The 16,922-nt window shown below is 55.0% G+C and overlaps 2 protein-coding genes across 3 annotated transcripts; both read right to left on the reverse strand.

The window, feature by feature from the left end:
* Positions 1–1,730: 1,730 nt before the first annotated feature.
* Positions 1,731–6,493, reverse strand: LOC125424652 (peptidyl-prolyl cis-trans isomerase FKBP8-like). Of its 2 annotated transcripts, XM_048482066.1 has the most exons (8): positions 6,029–6,493; positions 4,754–4,923; positions 4,397–4,485; positions 4,050–4,273; positions 3,771–3,955; positions 2,990–3,067; positions 2,427–2,748; positions 1,731–2,396 (listed from the first exon to the last, which is right to left on the reverse strand). In XM_048482066.1, exons 1-7 carry the CDS (start codon positions 6,291–6,293, stop codon positions 2,473–2,475), a joined length of 1,287 nt encoding a protein of 428 aa, XP_048338023.1. In that variant the 5' UTR covers positions 6,294–6,493; the 3' UTR covers positions 1,731–2,396; positions 2,427–2,472. The 2 variants fall into 2 exon arrangements, with proteins under 2 accessions (XP_048338023.1, XP_048338021.1); XM_048482064.1 differs by having other exon boundaries at positions 1,731–2,748.
* A 1,955-nt stretch (positions 6,494–8,448) lies between these two features.
* PDIA3 (protein disulfide isomerase family A member 3) lies at positions 8,449–16,595 on the reverse strand. Its single transcript, XM_048482057.1, has 13 exons — positions 16,272–16,595; positions 14,704–14,782; positions 14,022–14,139; positions 13,660–13,764; positions 13,201–13,330; positions 12,448–12,564; positions 12,239–12,364; positions 10,274–10,456; positions 9,879–9,987; positions 9,656–9,784; positions 9,430–9,509; positions 9,159–9,216; positions 8,449–8,843 (listed from the first exon to the last, which is right to left on the reverse strand). The coding sequence occupies exons 1-13, from the start codon at positions 16,448–16,450 to the stop codon at positions 8,724–8,726; spliced, it is 1,533 nt and encodes a 510-aa protein (XP_048338014.1). The 5' UTR covers positions 16,451–16,595; the 3' UTR covers positions 8,449–8,723.
* Positions 16,596–16,922: the final 327 nt, after the last annotated feature.

Genomic DNA, 16,922 nt, shown 5'->3' on the forward strand with positions numbered 1-16,922 from the left:
AGGAGGGGGCAGGCGGATGGGTCAGAGCTGCACTTGTTGCCCTGGCTGGCCACGGGGCACAGGGAGGGAGGGTCTTCCCGCAGTCCCTCCCAAAGCATTGGCAGCAGAGCCCTTCACGGGATTCCCTTCTGGAGGGGCTGCAGCCCTCTTCCTTGGGAGGAGCGAGTCCCTTGACCGGAACATGGTGGTGGAGGGATAGGAATCATTGGAGAAAAACCAAAAGGCTCAAAGAGGAGGTGGAGTGCAGCCGGACGTGAGAAGAGAGTTTGTTGTCAGAAAATACTGGAGGAGGAAGAGGAGGAGGAGGAGGAGGGGGAGGAGGGTGGTGACGGCCCAGTGGGAAGTATCTGGCTGAGGTTTTGTGATTGGAATCTATAGACCTGCCGTCCTGGGTGAGCAGGAGGATGCTGCCTCCTTGAACAGCCTGGCGGGATCCAAACCACAGGCCCTGGAGTGCCTAGATGGTGGTGGCGAACCTTTGGCACTCCAGATGTTATGGACTACAATTCCCATCAGCCCCTGCCAGCATGGCCAATTGGTCATGCTGGCAGGGGCTGATGGGAATTGTAGTCCATAACATCTGGAGTGCCAAAGGTTCGCCACCATGGGCCTAGGAGACTTCAGTTTCCCTGACTTGGGTGTCCACAGTCACAAAAGTTCCTGACCTGCGTGGCTGACAGCTTCGTTCACCAAATGGTGGAGGAAGCCACGAGAGGCTCAGCCCTACTTGGCTCACTATTGACCAGCAGGCAAGAGACTGTCGATGGGGTGAAGGAAGGTGTGGGGGGGGGACCTTAGGGGGAAGTGACCAAGTCCTCCTAGAAATCCTTTTACGGTGGGGCCCAAGGACATTTGAAGTCACGCTTGTCTGTTAGATTTTAGTCGGGCAGACTGTAATGAACCCCGAGGCACAATGCGAGTCATTGCGTGGGCAAGACTGCTGGAAGGGGGAGGGGGGCCTCTCCTAAAACAAGAGCTCTCCCAAGCTCAAGGCATCGCTCTTCCAACAAGACAGGGACATGGCATACTCTGTCTTAGAAAAAGATGTTAGTAGGATCAGCTGAGGTGCAGCAGTTGAGAAAATTGTATGCTACTCCATTCAAATATTGTCCCAAACAAAGATGAGAATTGTCATACATTTTTACACACTTGCTTTGTCAAAACCAATATTTTGTGCATTGTTGGTACTTTGATACAAGAGCATTTATAAACTGAATGCCAAAATGTATTTTCTAGTTTCAAACGGACAGGGGAAGTAGGCCTAGGTAGGCACTGGGACCCAGCTGGAGCAGTCCACAACAAGGGGTCTGAATGCCGTTTCCCTGACCAAACACTACCCTGCTTCTGCTGCTCATTAAGGACTTTCTAGCAAGGGGGAGGTGTTCACAAGCTGGATCTGAGGGAAGCCTATTACGGGGGTCTGGATCCAGGATGGGGATGAGTGTGTGGATGGGGTATTGGTTTAACACAAGAGACTCCGTAGGAGCATATACAGTTAATAGGGTCAGTATTTACCAAATGGCGGAACAGTGCTCTGCGTGTTTGTGATGAGGGATTCCATGTATATCTCCACCAAGAATCTACGTTGTGCTTAACCCAGTCACAAGTTGGGTCATGGGTATTTGGGACCTTTTAAAATTGTACGTGTCACCAATCTGTGGGCAGCTCAGGGATCATGGCGCAGTGGCTTGAGGTGTGTGTTCACTTAGAAAAGAATCCTACTCACAGTCTTTTACTATGCATTTTATTCATTGTATAGTCCACCTTTCTCAGTGAGACTCAAAAGAGATTTCACAGCGTAAATCAATCACTCAATCAGATGAGATATCTAATAAACAATGTGATAACACTAGGATCATAGCGATTTGAAACAGCAAAAATTATACAATATTTCAAATGCAAAAAATGCTATTACAAAGGTAGATACAGTAAGATAAAACATAACAGATAATGCATAACATACAGTGATATAATCCACAATTCTGTTGCTTTTATCAAAGCGCCTTCCTGAATCATTCCATGATCATGCAGCTCGACTGTCTTCATAAAATGCCCTCTTGGGCCACTCTGTTTTACAGAGTGAGCAGAATGACACAAGTGAGGAGCCCTTCGGACATGCTCAGAATGGTCACAGAAATTGCGTGCTCCCCCTGCCTGTGAGATGATGACCCTCACTTGTTTGCTGGGGGTGGAGAGAGACCTCAGCTTAACCCATCAGCGTCAGGAGAAAAAGCCCCCCCCCCCCAGCACAGAAGAAAACAGCTGCTGGGCTTGCCGCTCATTCTCAGGGGTCAAAAGGGCAACGGGGGGACCGCACGGGCTGCCACTTGAACGATGAGGGCTGCAAAGGGACACGCCCAATGCCTTTGCTCAGTGGTGGCCACAGGCACTCCGGACCGTCCAGGGGTGCTTTGCCGCTGCGTGTATCTGCAGGCATGACGAGCAGAGGCCGCCTTTGGAGTCCTCTTCCTTTCAGGGGAAACTCAGATGAGGAGCAACAGACAGGCTCAGCTGTGGCTGCCTCAAAGCAGAGAGGCCAGAAACTGCTGCCGCCTTCCCAGCAGCTGCGCAGGCAACTCCCTCATCTGGAACACAAGCGGCGGCCACAGGATTTTGGGGCGACAGGGAAGTGCGCGCCTGGTCTGGGCCTGCTGGCGAGTGGCTGAGGGGTCCTCCTGGCACGTCCCCTCCGGGCTCTGGCTGGCCTCTCTGCCGCCTGGCCATCCGGGAGAGCTCTGCATGAATGGCCTAAGAGAGAGGATGGGGCCCTGCTGGTCAAGTCCTTCTCCAGGCCCTTCCCCCGACCTCTTGACAGCTCTATCCATGGGGGGGGGGGTTGATTCCCCTGGCTGTTCCCCTTTTCTCTTGGAGGGGGCCAGGTCGATTTGCCTGAGCCCGGCTGGCTGACTGGCCCAGGTGAGCAACTAGGGTTGGGTGAGGCTGCAATGCTGGTTCCGCCCTGGCCCTGTCCAAGGGCCGTGCTGCTCACCTTTGCGGTGGGTTCCAGCTGGAGGGCTCTCTTCAGCAGCTTGGCCGCGGCCTGGTCCTGGCCCAGCTCGGCCAGTAGCTGAAGGAGGGAAGGAGGGAGCGCGTGAGTGGGGGGTTGGCGGGCGGTCCGGCTCTTTTCACGATGGACCCTCCAACCTCCCTCCCTCCCGCTCGCTGCCCTAGTCACAGAGCAGGAGGAGGAGGAGGCGGCAGCACTGGTGTATCAATAGAAAATTGAGTCCGGGGCAAGAACCACCCCCCACAATGGGCGGCCACCCTGCCCCGCCCCCTCACATCCCCCTCTTTCATCCTCCCAGCCCTCCTCTGCATGCACGCCCCCCCTCCAGCCAACTAGTGCCCTGCCCCCTTCTTATTCTACGGGCCCAGCCCATCTCCATGCCGGCCCGCTTCTGCCCAGCCCCCACCCCTGGCTTCCTCCTCAGGCCTGCTGGCTTGCCCAGGGCCACGGGGCTCTTGCAGTTCACGCCTGAGCCGCCCATTGAGGGACCGCTCAGTGCCGAGCAATGTGCCATGGCCGCGTGCCCCCTGCCCTTGCGCACTACCTCCACTCATGGATAGCCCTCTGGCTGGGGGGAGGTTGCTGGGGAGCTGGGGAGGGGCAGCTGGGCGAGTCTGAGGTGGGGGTCAACCCCAGACTCCAATACGGCGGAGGGGTGGGGGGTGATTGCCCACCCCCCACATGACTAAACGGCTGCTGCCCAGGGACGTTTGGCCCCATATGTCCCCCTGGGCAGTACGCCCCTGGGAGGAGGCGCGCCTACCTTGCCTTTCCAGTAGAGGGCCTGGGCGTCATCGGGTTCTAGGCGCTCCGCCTCATGGCAGAAGTCCAGCGCTGCCTCCCGCCGGCCCAGCTTCAGCTGTGCGGCGGCGCAGCTGGTGAGGCACTTGAGCCGCAGCTGCCGCAGCTCGACCTCCTGCTCCTCAACCTCCTGGTCCTGGGGGCCGTCTGTGGGGAAGAAGCTGACCGCTCAGTGCCCCCCGCCCCACCCGGCCTTGGGCGCCTGCTTCCCGGCCCTCACCCTGTGTCCAAGGTCTCTTACCGGCGGCAGCAGGCGAGGAGGGCAGGAGGCGCAGTGCCCGCTGGTAGGAGCGCAGGGCCAGCTGGTAATCCTGGCGCTCGAAGTGGAAGCGGCCCTGCTCTCGTGCCCGGTCGGCCAGGCCCAGACGTTGCGGGGCCGCCAGGAGCGCCAGATCAGGACTCTCCCGCACCTGCAGCAGCGTCACCTGGTAGAGCAGCGGGGCTTCCGCAGGTATGTCGGGCTGTCTGCGGGGTTGCGGAGAAGAAAGGCTGCCTGGGTGGCCCCCTCGGTGGCCGGTGAGCCAGGCCTCATCGCCCGCCCGGGTTCCAACTTTGGCCCTCAGAGCAGCAACGCTTGGCCGGACCTACCTGCCCAGGCGGCCGTAGGCATAGGCTGGCCTGGTGAGGATCAGGGCCACTTCTCCCGGCCGCATGGACAGAACTGCCAGATCCAAGGCCTAGGAGGGGCAGAAACAGGCCGGGCCCATCAATGCCCAAGTGGGCGCCACCAGCGCAGGGGGAGGGCGAGCCCCGGCAGCCACGAGGGGAGCCTCTGGCTGCAGCTGGGGGGGGGGGATGTGGCAAAGAGCCACCGGGGCCCTCCTTGGCACCGCCGCCAACGCAGCCAGCCAGCTGAGGGGCCCGGCTCAGCAGAGGACCCCCCCCCCATTCTAAAGGCCAAGGCAAGATCCAGACCCACCCCCACCGCCGCCAAACACATCTGACCTGAACGGCCTCCCCCTGGCCCAGAACGAAGGTCAGCCGGGGGTCCTTCTCCACCAGGCTCTGGTCCTGCAGGGCTCCCAGGAGCTTGACCGTGACCTCCTGGCCCGGCTGTGGCCCACGGGCCTGGCCCTGGCCGCCTCTGACCCGCAGCTTCCTCACACTCTTCTCTTCTGAAGGGCCAAGGAAGAGGGGGGGCTGCTCTCCTGCTGATCCCCCCTCCCCCCACGGTCTGGCCCTCTTTCCAGAGAGGACCGGCCAGGCTGAGACAAGGGTCCGCTGGGTTGGGCAGGTGCGTTTGAGCTTGTGCCCGTCCTGGCCACAGGGAGCTGTTTTGTGCAACCAACCAGATGTGTGTGTGTGTGTGTGTGTGTGTGTGTGGTTGCGCGGGGGGGGAGCTTTCCCAGGAGAGGGGGCCTCCCATACTTCCCTCCTCTGAGCCAGAATGAAAACCTCCACTTTCCGTGAGCCCTTTTCTCACCTTTTCTTCCAAATCCAAATCCAAAAACCTTTATTAGGCATAAAACCAGTGCCAAGAATTTCAAATACAATTTCTTCCCCCACCAGAGTGGCAGAGCAGGAGCAGCAGAGGGGTCATGCGGCTCTTCCCCAGGGATGCCCCCCTGCCCCCTCGCCGGCTGGCTGGGACCCCACCCAAAATAGCCCTGGAAGCGAGGCCCTTTTCTCAGGGAGAGTTTCCCACCAGCCTCTTTCCTCCCCGAGCACTTCTCCGTCATCCCCCACCCACCCACCCGTCTGTCCCCTGGCTCAACGTCCTGGGGGCACCGGATCCTTCACCAACAGCAGCTGCTTCTGACACCAGCCAGCCCAGCTGCTGCCCTGTGGCTGAGGGCAACCCCCACCGGTGACCCTCCGCGGCCAAGGGGCTCAGAGCAGCCGGGGGGGAGTCGAGCGATGCCCAGAAGGGGGTGGGGAAGCTACTGATAGGTGCAAAGGCTGCCGAAGCAACACTCCACACGGAAAAGCTGTGTTGGGAAAGACTGACGCGCACCCCCCCCCACCACGCACACACGGGTGCCACAGATTTGCCTGGGCTACATCCAGGCCAGATACAAGCCGTCCAGCTGCTATCTCTCCGACTCATTGCTGGGCTTGCTAGAGGACGCCAGGCTGCCCAGATGATCGAGCAGCAGCCAGCCAGCCTAGCATCAGTGGGGCACTGGGCCTGCCTCCCACCCCCCCCCCACCCCCGCTGCTGAGAAGCGTCCAGCCACACTGTCTGGCTTTCTGACACTCTCCCCCTCCCCAACAACTCACCGAGCAAGTCCTCCCAGCCGTCAGCAGCAAAGAGCCCCTCAAAGTTGCCTTCCAAAGTTGCCCCCAGCAAGTGCTCCACAGACTGGTGGAAGGCCTTCTCTTCTTGCTGGGGTGGGGGCTCTTGAATAGTCACAGGCGGCAGCAGGAACTGGACTCTGCGCCTCAGGCGTGGGCCACGGCATCCCTCCTCCTCCTCCTCAGCTACCTCTGGCAACTGGGGCCCAAGGCTGGCCCTTGTCATTTCTCCTTCCTGAACCCAGGACATCAACCGCCAGTGAGCATCGGAACCCCGCTCTGCTGCGGAGAGCAGCTAGGTGGGCAGGCGGACAGGCACCGTCAGCTGTGAGGGCACTAATTCCCTGATTGCATCTAGGGTGTGATTAGGGTAAGCCCTGCAGCTTGCTTCCCTGTACACGTGCAGAAGGCTGCAGCCGGCTCCCGCCAGTCCTGTCAATCATGCAAATACCGTGCCTCTGATTCTCTGTTCAGAATAAAAGAAAAATTACCATTTGATGAAGAAGAGTTTGGATTCATCCCATAAGGAGGCTCAAGGTGGCTGACAAGCTCCTTTCCCTTCCTCTCCCCACAACAGACACCTTGCGAGGCAGGTGAGGCTGAGAGTTCCGAAGAACTGTGACTAGCCCAAGGCCACCCAGCAGGAACGTAGGAGTGCGGAAACACATCTGGTCCACGAAGACATTCCTGACACTTTGCCTGGAAATCTGAAAGAATGCTGATCAAAGATTTCTTGCACACAGGGAGGACTGTGCTCTGGTTCACCTGCCCACACACACACACTCTTAAAGGCACAGGCAGGGGCATTGGCACGCTTTCCCCTTCTGCCAGCCATCACTTGCCCATGCCTTTGTATTTACACTTTTATAGTGAGATCGCTGCTGTCAATAGAGTACAGCATGGGGGGGGGGGGGCGGTGTGTGTGTGTGGAAGGGAGGTACTTGTTGGTCTTTTCATTGATATGTGTAAGTCCAGGTGGGCCAGAGGCCCGCCCTCCCTCAGAGCAGGAGGAGCCTTCAGGGCAAGCAAGGTCTGGAGGTCCATCCTCACTCTGTGGTGGGGTGGGGATGGGCTGCGAAGTGGCTCACAGGGTGTTTGTTGTGAGGGGGGAAGGGCAAGGAGATTGTAAGCCCCTTTGAGTCTCCTGCAGGAGAGAAAGGGGGAATATAAATCCAAACTCTTCTTCTTCCTCTTCCATCTTCTCTTCTGAACTGTCGCCTTTTTCTTCTTCCTCGTCCAAGTTTTGTTTCTCTCCAAGCAGCTTCCCTCCTTCCAAGGATATCCGCCGGGTGGGCTCTGAACCCCACTGGCCTTCTGGGGGCTGTGGCACAAGCCGCATAGGGCATGATGTCCAGAGGCATCTGCCGTGAAGGGCGCTGCGCCCTTTGCACTCTGCTCATGCCCACCAGAACTAGGCAACTGTCAGGTGAAGCTAGCCGAGTAAGACCAGGCAGTAGAGGCTCTTGTTATTAGAACTGCGACATCAGGGACTCCTGAGGACCCCGGCTGAGGCTTCGTGGGCTTCTTGGGGCAGTGAAGTCCGGCTTCCTGTCCAGGGTGTCCTCGATAGCGCCCGTGACATCTGCAGGTAGCAAGTCAGCAAGCCTGCTGTGGGAGCATCTTCGGTTCAAAAGCTGGGCTTTCCAGGTGGTCTAATTCCTTGGCTGCATCGGGAAATTGCCCATTGGACACAGGTTGGGTGAGCTGTTCAGTGTTCCAGAAGGGGCCCTGACTTCTCTGCTGAAGTGGTGCCGGGGGGCGGGGGGGAATCCCTGGAGCTCTCCAGAGGTTCACCCTTGTTCTCCTCGGGCAACTTGAGGGCAGTTATAACTTTTGCTAATAGGGATTGGAAATCCTCCCCATCGAAAAGTCTCCCTTCGGCAGAGAGTCCTCACTAAGCCCCTCTCCCTGTCTGAGGAAGGAAACTAGACTGGCTAACAACAGACCAACAGGGGGTTAAATAGCAGCAGCCGACTTCCTGAGCCACCAAGATGCCCTCCCGCCCTTCAGAGGAAGAACAGGAAACTGCTGTTTTTTTGTATTGTCCTTTTCTTTTCCATCTTTTATCCTTTTTCTTTCATCCCTCCTGAACCACCTTCTCCTTAAGTCTTTCCGCCCCAGCATACTGTGTCCAGACTTCTGTTATAACAGACTTCCCTCTGTGATACACCTCTGAAGATACCAGCCACGGATGCAGGCGAAACATTAGGAACAAGATCTACCAGACCACGGCCACACAGCCCGGAAAACCCACCAAAACCCGTTCTGCGCTCAGATTCACGTATTTCCTCACACGTGTCCCCCTTCTTGACATGCAATGTGGCTCCCTCTCCCGCTCTGTCTATGCCTTCAGCGTGCTGCTCTCGTTACGGGGGTTTCAGCGGCACCATAAAGCAAAGCCATTCTTGGGACGGGGGGTGTTTTATTGTTTCACTCCTCCAAATGTACAAAACATTAGAAAACAAGCCCCCGCCCCCACCCCCCCAAACATCAACCAGTCCAGGGCATCCGTGGCCAGTGCAGCTAAGAGAAGAGGGAGCAGAAAATTAAATAGAATGGCAGCAGTTGGGTCCCTTCTGATCCACGTGGCTTCTTCACCTTCCAAGAGCTTCTGCTGCACGATCGGTCTGCCCATGTGGGCCAGCGGCTTCCTCCGCAGGCAAGTGGGTGCCCAGACCTCTCAGAGGTCTTCCTTGGGTGCCGCCTTCTTCTTCTTGGGCTTTCCGTCCTCCTGCAGGACAGGCGGGTAGGTGGCCTCCCGCTTCAAGTAGTTGATGAAGTCGCTCACCTCACGGCCCCCCTGCCAGGAAAACCAGACATGGAGCAAGGTGTGGCAACTGGCGACAGGGCACACTTGATGGGCCAACCTGCACCCACCCCCCAATTATGAAAGGAGGAGAAAAATCTGGCTTCACCAGTGGAGAGGAGTTGATAGCCTTTTCTCGCTGGGCTGATGGCCTTGCATGAGCCACAACCTCCCTCAACAACACTCTGTATCCCAGAGCGGGGGGGAGGGGGGGCGCCTGGAGAGGGAACCACCTGGGGTGATCTCAGCTCCTCTGGGTTCAGGGGAAAGAGGCAGGATGAAGGGCCACCACCTGCATCCATGACTCACCTCGTATTTCTTTGGGCTTTGCTTGCTGCCCGCGGGAGCAAAGTAAATTGTGGGGAAGCTACAAAGAGAGAAGCCCTGTTCACGTGAGTGCACACAGCAATTGCCCCACAGGTCTGATTCCACCAGGGGCCCCCTCGCTGCAAAGACACCCAACAGCCCAAACTACTTGCATAATGCAGCTGCTTCAGGGAAGCCTAGGCGGCCTGGGGGCAGCTGGCCAGCCGGAGAGGCTAGGACAAGAAAAGGGCCATCAGACAAAGCTCAACCTTACCCTCGGACTTCATAGGGTGAAGGCACATCATTGGCTGTGGCGTCCATCTTTGCTATGACGACGTTGGGATCTTTGCTGAGCTGTTGAAAGGAGAAGAGAGTCAGGGCTTCTGACCACAGCCCAAGGCTTCCCAAGCAGGAAGTCGCATTCCTCTTTCCTCGCTGCTGCTCCCCATCGAGGGAGCGTCTGCACTGAAACCCACCCCCTACCGAGGCCTCAGGCACACCTTCTCGGCTAGCTCCTTGTACTTCGGTTCAAGGTTCTTGCAGTGGCCGCACCAAGGCGCGTAGAACTCCACAAGCACATCTTTGCTTCCGTCGTTGACCAGCTCATCAAAGTTCTCTGCCACCACCACCTTGGGGGGAAAAGACAGGCCACAGTGAGGGCGAGGCTCCAGTGGAGGGGAGGACGTGAACAGAGAGAAGAGCCGAAGTGGCAGTTGCTCCAACCTTCACAGGCCCATCGTTGTTCTCTGGGATGGGCTCGGACTTCAGGTATCTTTTCAGATTGCCATCAAAATAATCCTGGAGGAACCTCTCAAGAACCTTTCCATCACGGCTGCAAACCAAACAAGAACCGTTTCAGGCATTTTGCATGCACCAATTCCTCCACCCCCAGAGAACCTCAGGCTTTTCCTACTCTAGTTTTTCTGATACTGCAACTACTGCTGTGTGCCTCTTGTGAGGTTTCAAGGGCTATGAGTTTTAATCTGCACGTTGCCTGCTCCGTTCGACATCAACTCAAGCATTTCATGCAACAGCATCAAGTGGCATATGCAGTTTGAAGCTAAATGGAGGTGAGAAGGCACTGCTATCAGGAAAAATGGACAGAAGGCTCTACTTACGAGAATTCCTCTTGCATGACATATTTCTCTCCCTTGGCTGTCCTTATTGCAACAACGGGAATGTCCCCAGTGGTGCTTTCCAGCCCAAATTCTGAGATCTCGTGGCTAAAAGTCTTCTGATTAGCAACAGCAAAGTTGAGAGTGTGCCCAGCATCCAGGAAACTCCGGGCCACCTTCATCACTCTGGGAAGGGAAAAAAGACCACTCATCTCTGCCCCGGGAAGCAATTGGGAATCTGCAGTGCAAGGCAGCACGAGGAATTCTTCTGCCTCAGCAGGCATCGGGAACTGAAGGCATTGCGGGAAACTGGGAGATTGATAAAGGTGAGCGGTGGCAATTCCGGGCCCTGAGGAGAAGTCAACTAATCAAGAATTGCTAATCAAATTTGTCCCACCCAGAGGAGAGCCTTTTGCTACTGCAAGATGTAATGTGCTGCCATCAGCTCTGCTGGAGGGAAGATTTAAGAATATGGAACGTTCTAAAAGAGTTTGTTCATGTGATAGGACTACGGTTGAAACACTTGACCATTCTTCGTTTCTATGCCCTAAATACAATAAGATACGCATGAAATACATGAATTCCATTTTCTTGCAATGTTCTCAGTGGCAAGAGTGTTATAAGATACCCAATCTCCTGAACAGCTCTGATGTGCTCTTTTGTGAAACTGTTGCAAATTTTATACTGGAAATTAGTAATTTTAGCAATTTTAACTGTATTTCTTAATCAAATTTGCAGATGCCAACAAATTAGGAGGGGGAGCTAATATCCCAGAGGACAAAGTCAGAATTCAAAATGACCTGGACAGATTAGAGAGCTGGGCCAAAACAAACATGAATTTCAACAGAGATAAATGTAAGATTCTACACTTAGGCAGAAAAAAATGAAACGCACAGATATAGGATGGGTGACACCTGGCTTGGCAACACTGCATGCGAAAGGGATCTGGGAGTCTTAGTAGACCACAAACTAAACATGAGTCAGCAGTGTGATGTGGTGGCCAAGAAGGCCAATGCAATTTTGGGCTGTATCAATAGGAGTAGAGTGTCAAGATCAAGGGATGTAATTGTACCACTCTATTCTGCATTGGTCAGACCTCACCTAGAGTTTGTGTTCAGTTCTGAGCACCGCAATTCAAGAAGTATATTGACAAGCTGGAACGGGTCCAGAGGAGGGAAACAAAAATGGTCAAAGGTCTGAAGTCCATGCCCTATGAAGAGAGGCTTAGGGAGCTGGGGATGTTTAGTCTAGAGATTAAACATGGTAGCTATGTTTAAATATTTGAAGAGATGCCATGTTGAAGAGAAAGCAAGCTTGTTTTTTGCTAGAACACGGAGTAATGGATTCAAGGTGAAGGTAAAGAGATTCCACCTAAACATTAGGAAGAACTTCCTGACTGTCAGGGCTGTCTGACAGTGGAATTCACTGCCTCTGGAGAGTGGTGGAGTCTCCTTCTTTGGAGGTTTTTAAACAGAGGCTGGATGAACATAGTGCTTTGATTGTGTGTTCCTGCATTGCAGGGGGTTGGACTTGATGGCCCTTGGGGTCTCTTCCAACTCTATGATCCAACCTTGCTGAGCTTAAAAGACCACCCTTTCAGCTTTCATTTTTACAAGACGGAGCCTGTTGGGAGCAGCCTAAAGGAGCCTCCATCATAGTAGCCAGGAGCAGAGTCAGGAGAAGTGTTTAGTTTGCACACTTAAATCATGCTGCGTTGTAAAGATAGACTGTTGCGGCACAGAACAATTGCAGTGGATCCTATAAGGACAAAGAACTTTTTACATGCTCTATTGAAACTGTTCTATGCTATTTTTTACATTTCTAGCAAGCTCTCTGCTTGTTTTACTACTTAATACTGACATCGTTCTTTTTGTTTGCTATGACTTTATTGGTTTTTTCTCCCTTTGTGAGCTGCCTCTATCAAGCCGGTCTCCAGAAAAGCAGCATAATTTTGCTCTACACACCAACCTGTTCCGCCAGTAATTGGAGCCCTTGGGATTCTTCTCATAGTCCACGTCATAATAAGCTACCAGCAGGTCCTTCCCTTGGATCAGTTCTTTGTTGTCTTCTGTCATGTGTGGACAGATGCCAAAGCTGACAGGAGGAGACAGAGCGTGTCAGTCAGCTTCTGGGCCAAAGACACAGGGGTGAAGGACGAAAGAGGCGGCTTCACTTACATGTTCTCCTGAATAAACTTCTTAACCTTGCCTGTGGTGATTTTATCCTCTGTGTATCGCACAGAACTTTCCTCAAACTTGTTTGCCAGGTGAGGGGGACGGAAAAGAATGATGCCCCTGTGGAGAGTTGACAATGGCAGCTTAGCAATGGGTAGCGCACACCCCTCTTCTGAATTCAGCCCCCAAACTGTGTTACTAACTCCTCTGACAGAAACTTCCAATCTGCTGGGTTGGCAGGTGCCTACACTCCTTAACAAATTCCCCAAAGAAAAGCTAATCGATTGTCAGCTCAAGTTCCAACTTGCACGCTCCCAGGAGTGCGGCCCGCAGGTGCCAGATGGAACAAAAGGAACCAGCTCAAAAGGGTTTCGGGGTTAGGGAAAAAGAATGAAAAAAAATATCTTTGCCTGTGTAACAGACACAAAGTGCTGTCTGGCAGAGTCAAGAGCCAATCAGAAGCCTGGCTAATACTTTGGGTGAACTGCCTGCAGGAATGGCCCAGACTTTAGAACCACAGGAGTCCAGGTGCAAGAACCACAGGAGTCCAGGTACAGGACGGGCTTTCTGCACAACCGCAACAGAAATTGAGGAACACACAGGCCCGTCTGTAGGCTGTAGCGACACATCCCTGGTACATGAATATGGTTAAACAAACATGCCGCAAGCTTACAGCCAAACACCTTTGGCTATGTTGCTTTCCCTGCATTACAACAGAAAACGAGGGTGTCAAAGGCTGCCCTCTGAACCACTTACTCGCCATCAGGCTCGTATTTCCTGATGAGCTCCTCATCACTGGTGTGTCCAAAGCGATAATTGTCACGCAAGGTGCTCGCAGCTTTCATGAACTCTGAGTGCGCATCACCAAACAGTTCCTTGAAAAAGCCTACAGCATGAAAAATCGGGATAGAGAACATTGGTAATGCATCAGGCACAAGCAAATAGGAGCAAGACTACTCATCTATTCCACTCAGCATCTCCACAACCCAGAAATAACTTCAGCCTCTGGCCTGTTGCACCTATAGCTGGAGAAGAGCTCCAGTACTTCATGTCAACACTGTTGTGTTCTCACTTGAGAGCCATCAGATGAACAGACAGCAAACCCCCAAACTGAAAGGGAAGAGAGCACCTTCAAGCCTAGCGAGTACAAGGCCCAGAGAGCCTCTCACTCTGCATGCAGCAAAAGCTCAAATGGTTTGTTCCCAAACTACTTACCCACCACGGCGGAATCCTTTTCACTGATGAATTTCTCAAAGACTTCACCACGGAGAGCAACTGAGGCCGGGCCTGCCTGTTTCTTCAGATGGGTCACGATGCCATCTTGGGAGAAAAACTGGCAAGGTTAGAGGCTGACTGCTAAACCAAGGGATGCACAGAACACAAGCGACAGCTCTGCCAAAGTGCCGCACACAAATCTGCCAGAGCTGTAGGAATGCCTTTTTCAAACGTGACCCTTGAAAGCGCCCCCATCCCAGCAACTGTGCAGCAGCCCCCCTTGGAGCTCATGTGCCTGGTCAGCTATTGCATATGAAACCAAGTGCCCCTGCAAAAGAAGACTCTGGCCTGCAGTGCCATACCAGCTGTCCTTGGCCCATCATAGGTGCCCGACTCCTCCCCGTTCCTGAAGATCTTGAGAGTTGGGTAGCCACTCACACCGTACTTGTTGCAGGTGTTTGAGTTTGCTGTACAGTCCACCTGAAGAGAGAACACATTCAATGTTTGTACTAGATACTCAAGGTTTGTAGCCTTCATTCTGGCATATTATGGAGCTTCTCAGTACACACTACATGCAAAGTGTTAATACAAAAAGAGAATCCCTCAAAAGCAGCCTCCTCAGAAGTCCAGAGAGATCCAGGCTACCTCAACATGAGGATCCAAGTCATAATAAAAATTAAATATGCCAACAAAGGATGTGCCTGAAAAGTATCTGACGCCAAATAGCCTTTCTGGCCCTCACTGTAACCAAGGCTATGCAACCACACACTACGGAAATTTGGTGGAAATAAGTTCTTCACTATAGCTATACCCACCTTTGTTCCCAACTGTACGCACAAGCTCCACGACACATCTGAGGAACCAACTCCTCACTCACCAATTAACAGTCTACTACACTTGTAATCCAGCCAGTTTGGGATCCCAGGGACTGTAATGGAACGCCACCATCATGTTAAGCCTCCTTCCCTCACACGCTAGCTTTCAGGCCAGCCTGCTTATTCTGGGAGCCCCCTCTCCTTGCAAAGAAAAGAAATGCCCACGAACCTTCACAAGGGGAACAATCCCTTTAAGCCTTGTGGCAGCCGACTCGTATTCGGGGGCAAGGCGCTTACAGTGTCCGCACCTACAAGACAGTTTGGTGAAAGGTCACTATATGCTGTTCCATTCCTCTCCAAGGCTACTGGTCCCCTAACATCCTTCTACAAAGAACTTGGTTTAGAAAACAATCGACCACCTCCCCTTTGATCTCTCCCTTGCAAAGACATCGGCATAAGCAACAGTCAACAATAGTGGCACACCACTCCTAAAATGTGTGCTGCATTCAACAGGACATTGTGAAAACACAGTTCCAATTAACTTCACAAAGGCAGGGTGGATAAAAATCAGTGTTTTTAACAATAAACATTTTTGGTAAATACTTTCAAGATCTGAGTATTACTTTCACTGACTTGAGATCTACCATACTATTAGAAAGGAAAGTTCTACAATGGTAGCAGGCTATACAAGAGACCTGGAATAGGAACATTCTAAGGACATCCCTCTATCTATGGGCACTACAGCATGCGTGCAAAAAGCACAACACAGAAAAGGTTGCTTAAATGGGGGTGGGGGGATCAAGTTAAGAGTTCTGTCTCAGGCGGTAGAGTGGAAACCACTTAAACATTTTGAAGTAATAATCTCACTGCTTAATAGTTGCAGATTTTTTTCCCTGTGGCAGATTTTTTGTTCCTTTTGGACAAATCTGTTTCAAACTTAAAAAATCATTTGGGACCTGAGAAATCAGGAGAGCTGGTTCTTCTTTTTCCAAATAAACAACAGGAAACGGAGATGTTTACAATGAAACAACAGAGTGAGCCATTAAAAGCAAACTTTACACTTATTGTGATGACAAAGCAAGACTTAGTTAGCAAAAAAAGTAGCTTCACTATTTCCGAGCTTCTCTACAAGCAGCTCTTCAGTTCAAAAAAACTGCTGTCGAAGGAAAAAAAAATACGCAGCGCGGCTTGACCGAAAGGAGGGGGCTTCAGCAGAGCCAGAAAAGCACTTGGGGGCGGGGAGGGGGCGCCGGGAAACAGCCCCCCCCCCCCGCCACCGGGCACTTTCCCTCCACCCGAGGATGCTGCTGCTGCTGCTGTTGCCATCGACCCGCGCCCGGAAACGAACGCGCCCCTTTGGAGCACCGCCTCCTCCCGGTCGGGAGCCAATGGCAGGCGGCAGCGAGGCCCCGCCGCGGCCAATCTCGACCAGACACGGCACCGAGGCCCCGCCCACCTGGGGCGGCCGCCCCGAAGCACCCTGGGGGCTGTAGTCGGGATCCCACCCCAGGGGAAGCCCACCGCCCTCCGCTAAGGGGGCCCGGCCGGCGGCCCACGGTGCCCTCCTCCCGCTCTGCTCGGACGGACACCTGCCCGCCCCTTCCCCGCCCGGGCCCGTCCCCGCCCTCCCCGCAGCGCCTGTCGTCCGCCCCCCCCCCGCCGGTCCGCCCGGGGTTCCTTCCGAGGGCAGCGCCGGGCAGCAGGGCGGGGGAGGGGGGGCGAGAGGCGCAGCAGGCGCGGAAGCCTCCCCGCCCGCCCGCCCGCCCGCCCGCCGCCGCCGCCGCCGCCGCCACCCACCAGGGCGCGTAGAACTCGACGAGGGCGAGGTTGCGGTCGGCCAGGCCGCTCTCGAAGTCGTCGTCGCTCAGCTCCAGCACGTCGGAGGCGCCCCCGGGCCGCGGCCCCAGCGCCGCCAGCACCAGCAGCACCAGCAGCGCCACCGGCGGCGGCAGCGGCAGCAGCGTCGTCCTCTCCATCGGGCCCCGGGCGGGCAAGGCAAGGCAGGGCGGGCGGGCGGGCGGAGGGGTCGCGGCGGCGGCGGAGCGGGAGCCGGAGGGCGTCTGCGGGTCTCGCTCTCCCTCACGCTCGCCTCAGCGGGAAGCTAAAGGGGAGACGGAAGTCCCGCCCCTCTGCTCGAACAGTGTGGCAGGCGCTCATTGGTCCGCGCCTGCTGACGAGGCCCAATGGGGAAGGATCAAAGAGGCGGGACCTTGCGTCGGGCGCCCCGCCTCCGCGTCGCTATGACGACCGCGCGGCTTCACCTGCGCGGCGCTGCGGTCCGGCGGCACCCCTCGGCTCTCCCAGGACGCATGCGCAGGAAAGGGGCGGGGCCCTTGTCTCGAGTGGGGGCTTCGCGGCGGTTCCTGTGGCGCAAAGTGCGGAATCCCACGAGGAACCCCCCGGGGTGGGGTGGGGTGGGGTGGGGAGGGAGGGAGGGAGGGTGTCCCG

Source organism: Sphaerodactylus townsendi, linkage group LG17 (genome assembly GCF_021028975.2).
Source record: "Sphaerodactylus townsendi isolate TG3544 linkage group LG17, MPM_Stown_v2.3, whole genome shotgun sequence".
Classification (NCBI taxonomy): Eukaryota; Metazoa; Chordata; class Lepidosauria; order Squamata; family Sphaerodactylidae; genus Sphaerodactylus; species Sphaerodactylus townsendi.

Coding starts and splice junctions, on each gene's coding strand:
- LOC125424652 (XM_048482066.1), bottom strand. CDS start 6,293: ATGTCCTGGGTTCAGGAAGGAGAAATGACAAGGGCCAGCCTTGGGCCC. Junction 4,274..4,396: donor GCCTACGGCCGCCTGGGCAG/GTAGGTCCGGCC, acceptor GCAACCCCGCAG/ACAGCCCGACATACCTGCGG. Junction 2,749..2,989: donor AGCTGGAACCCACCGCAAAG/GTGAGCAGCACG, acceptor CCTCTCTCTTAG/GCCATTCATGCAGAGCTCTC.
- PDIA3 (XM_048482057.1), bottom strand. CDS start 16,450: ATGGAGAGGACGACGCTGCTGCCGCTGCCGCCGCCGGTGGCGCTGCTG. Junction 14,140..14,703: donor GGATTGTTCCCCTTGTGAAG/GTTCGTGGGCAT, acceptor TTCTCTCTTCAG/GTGGACTGTACAGCAAACTC. Junction 9,785..9,878: donor ACAACGATGGGCCTGTGAAG/GTTGGAGCAACT, acceptor TTTCCCCCCAAG/GTGGTGGTGGCAGAGAACTT.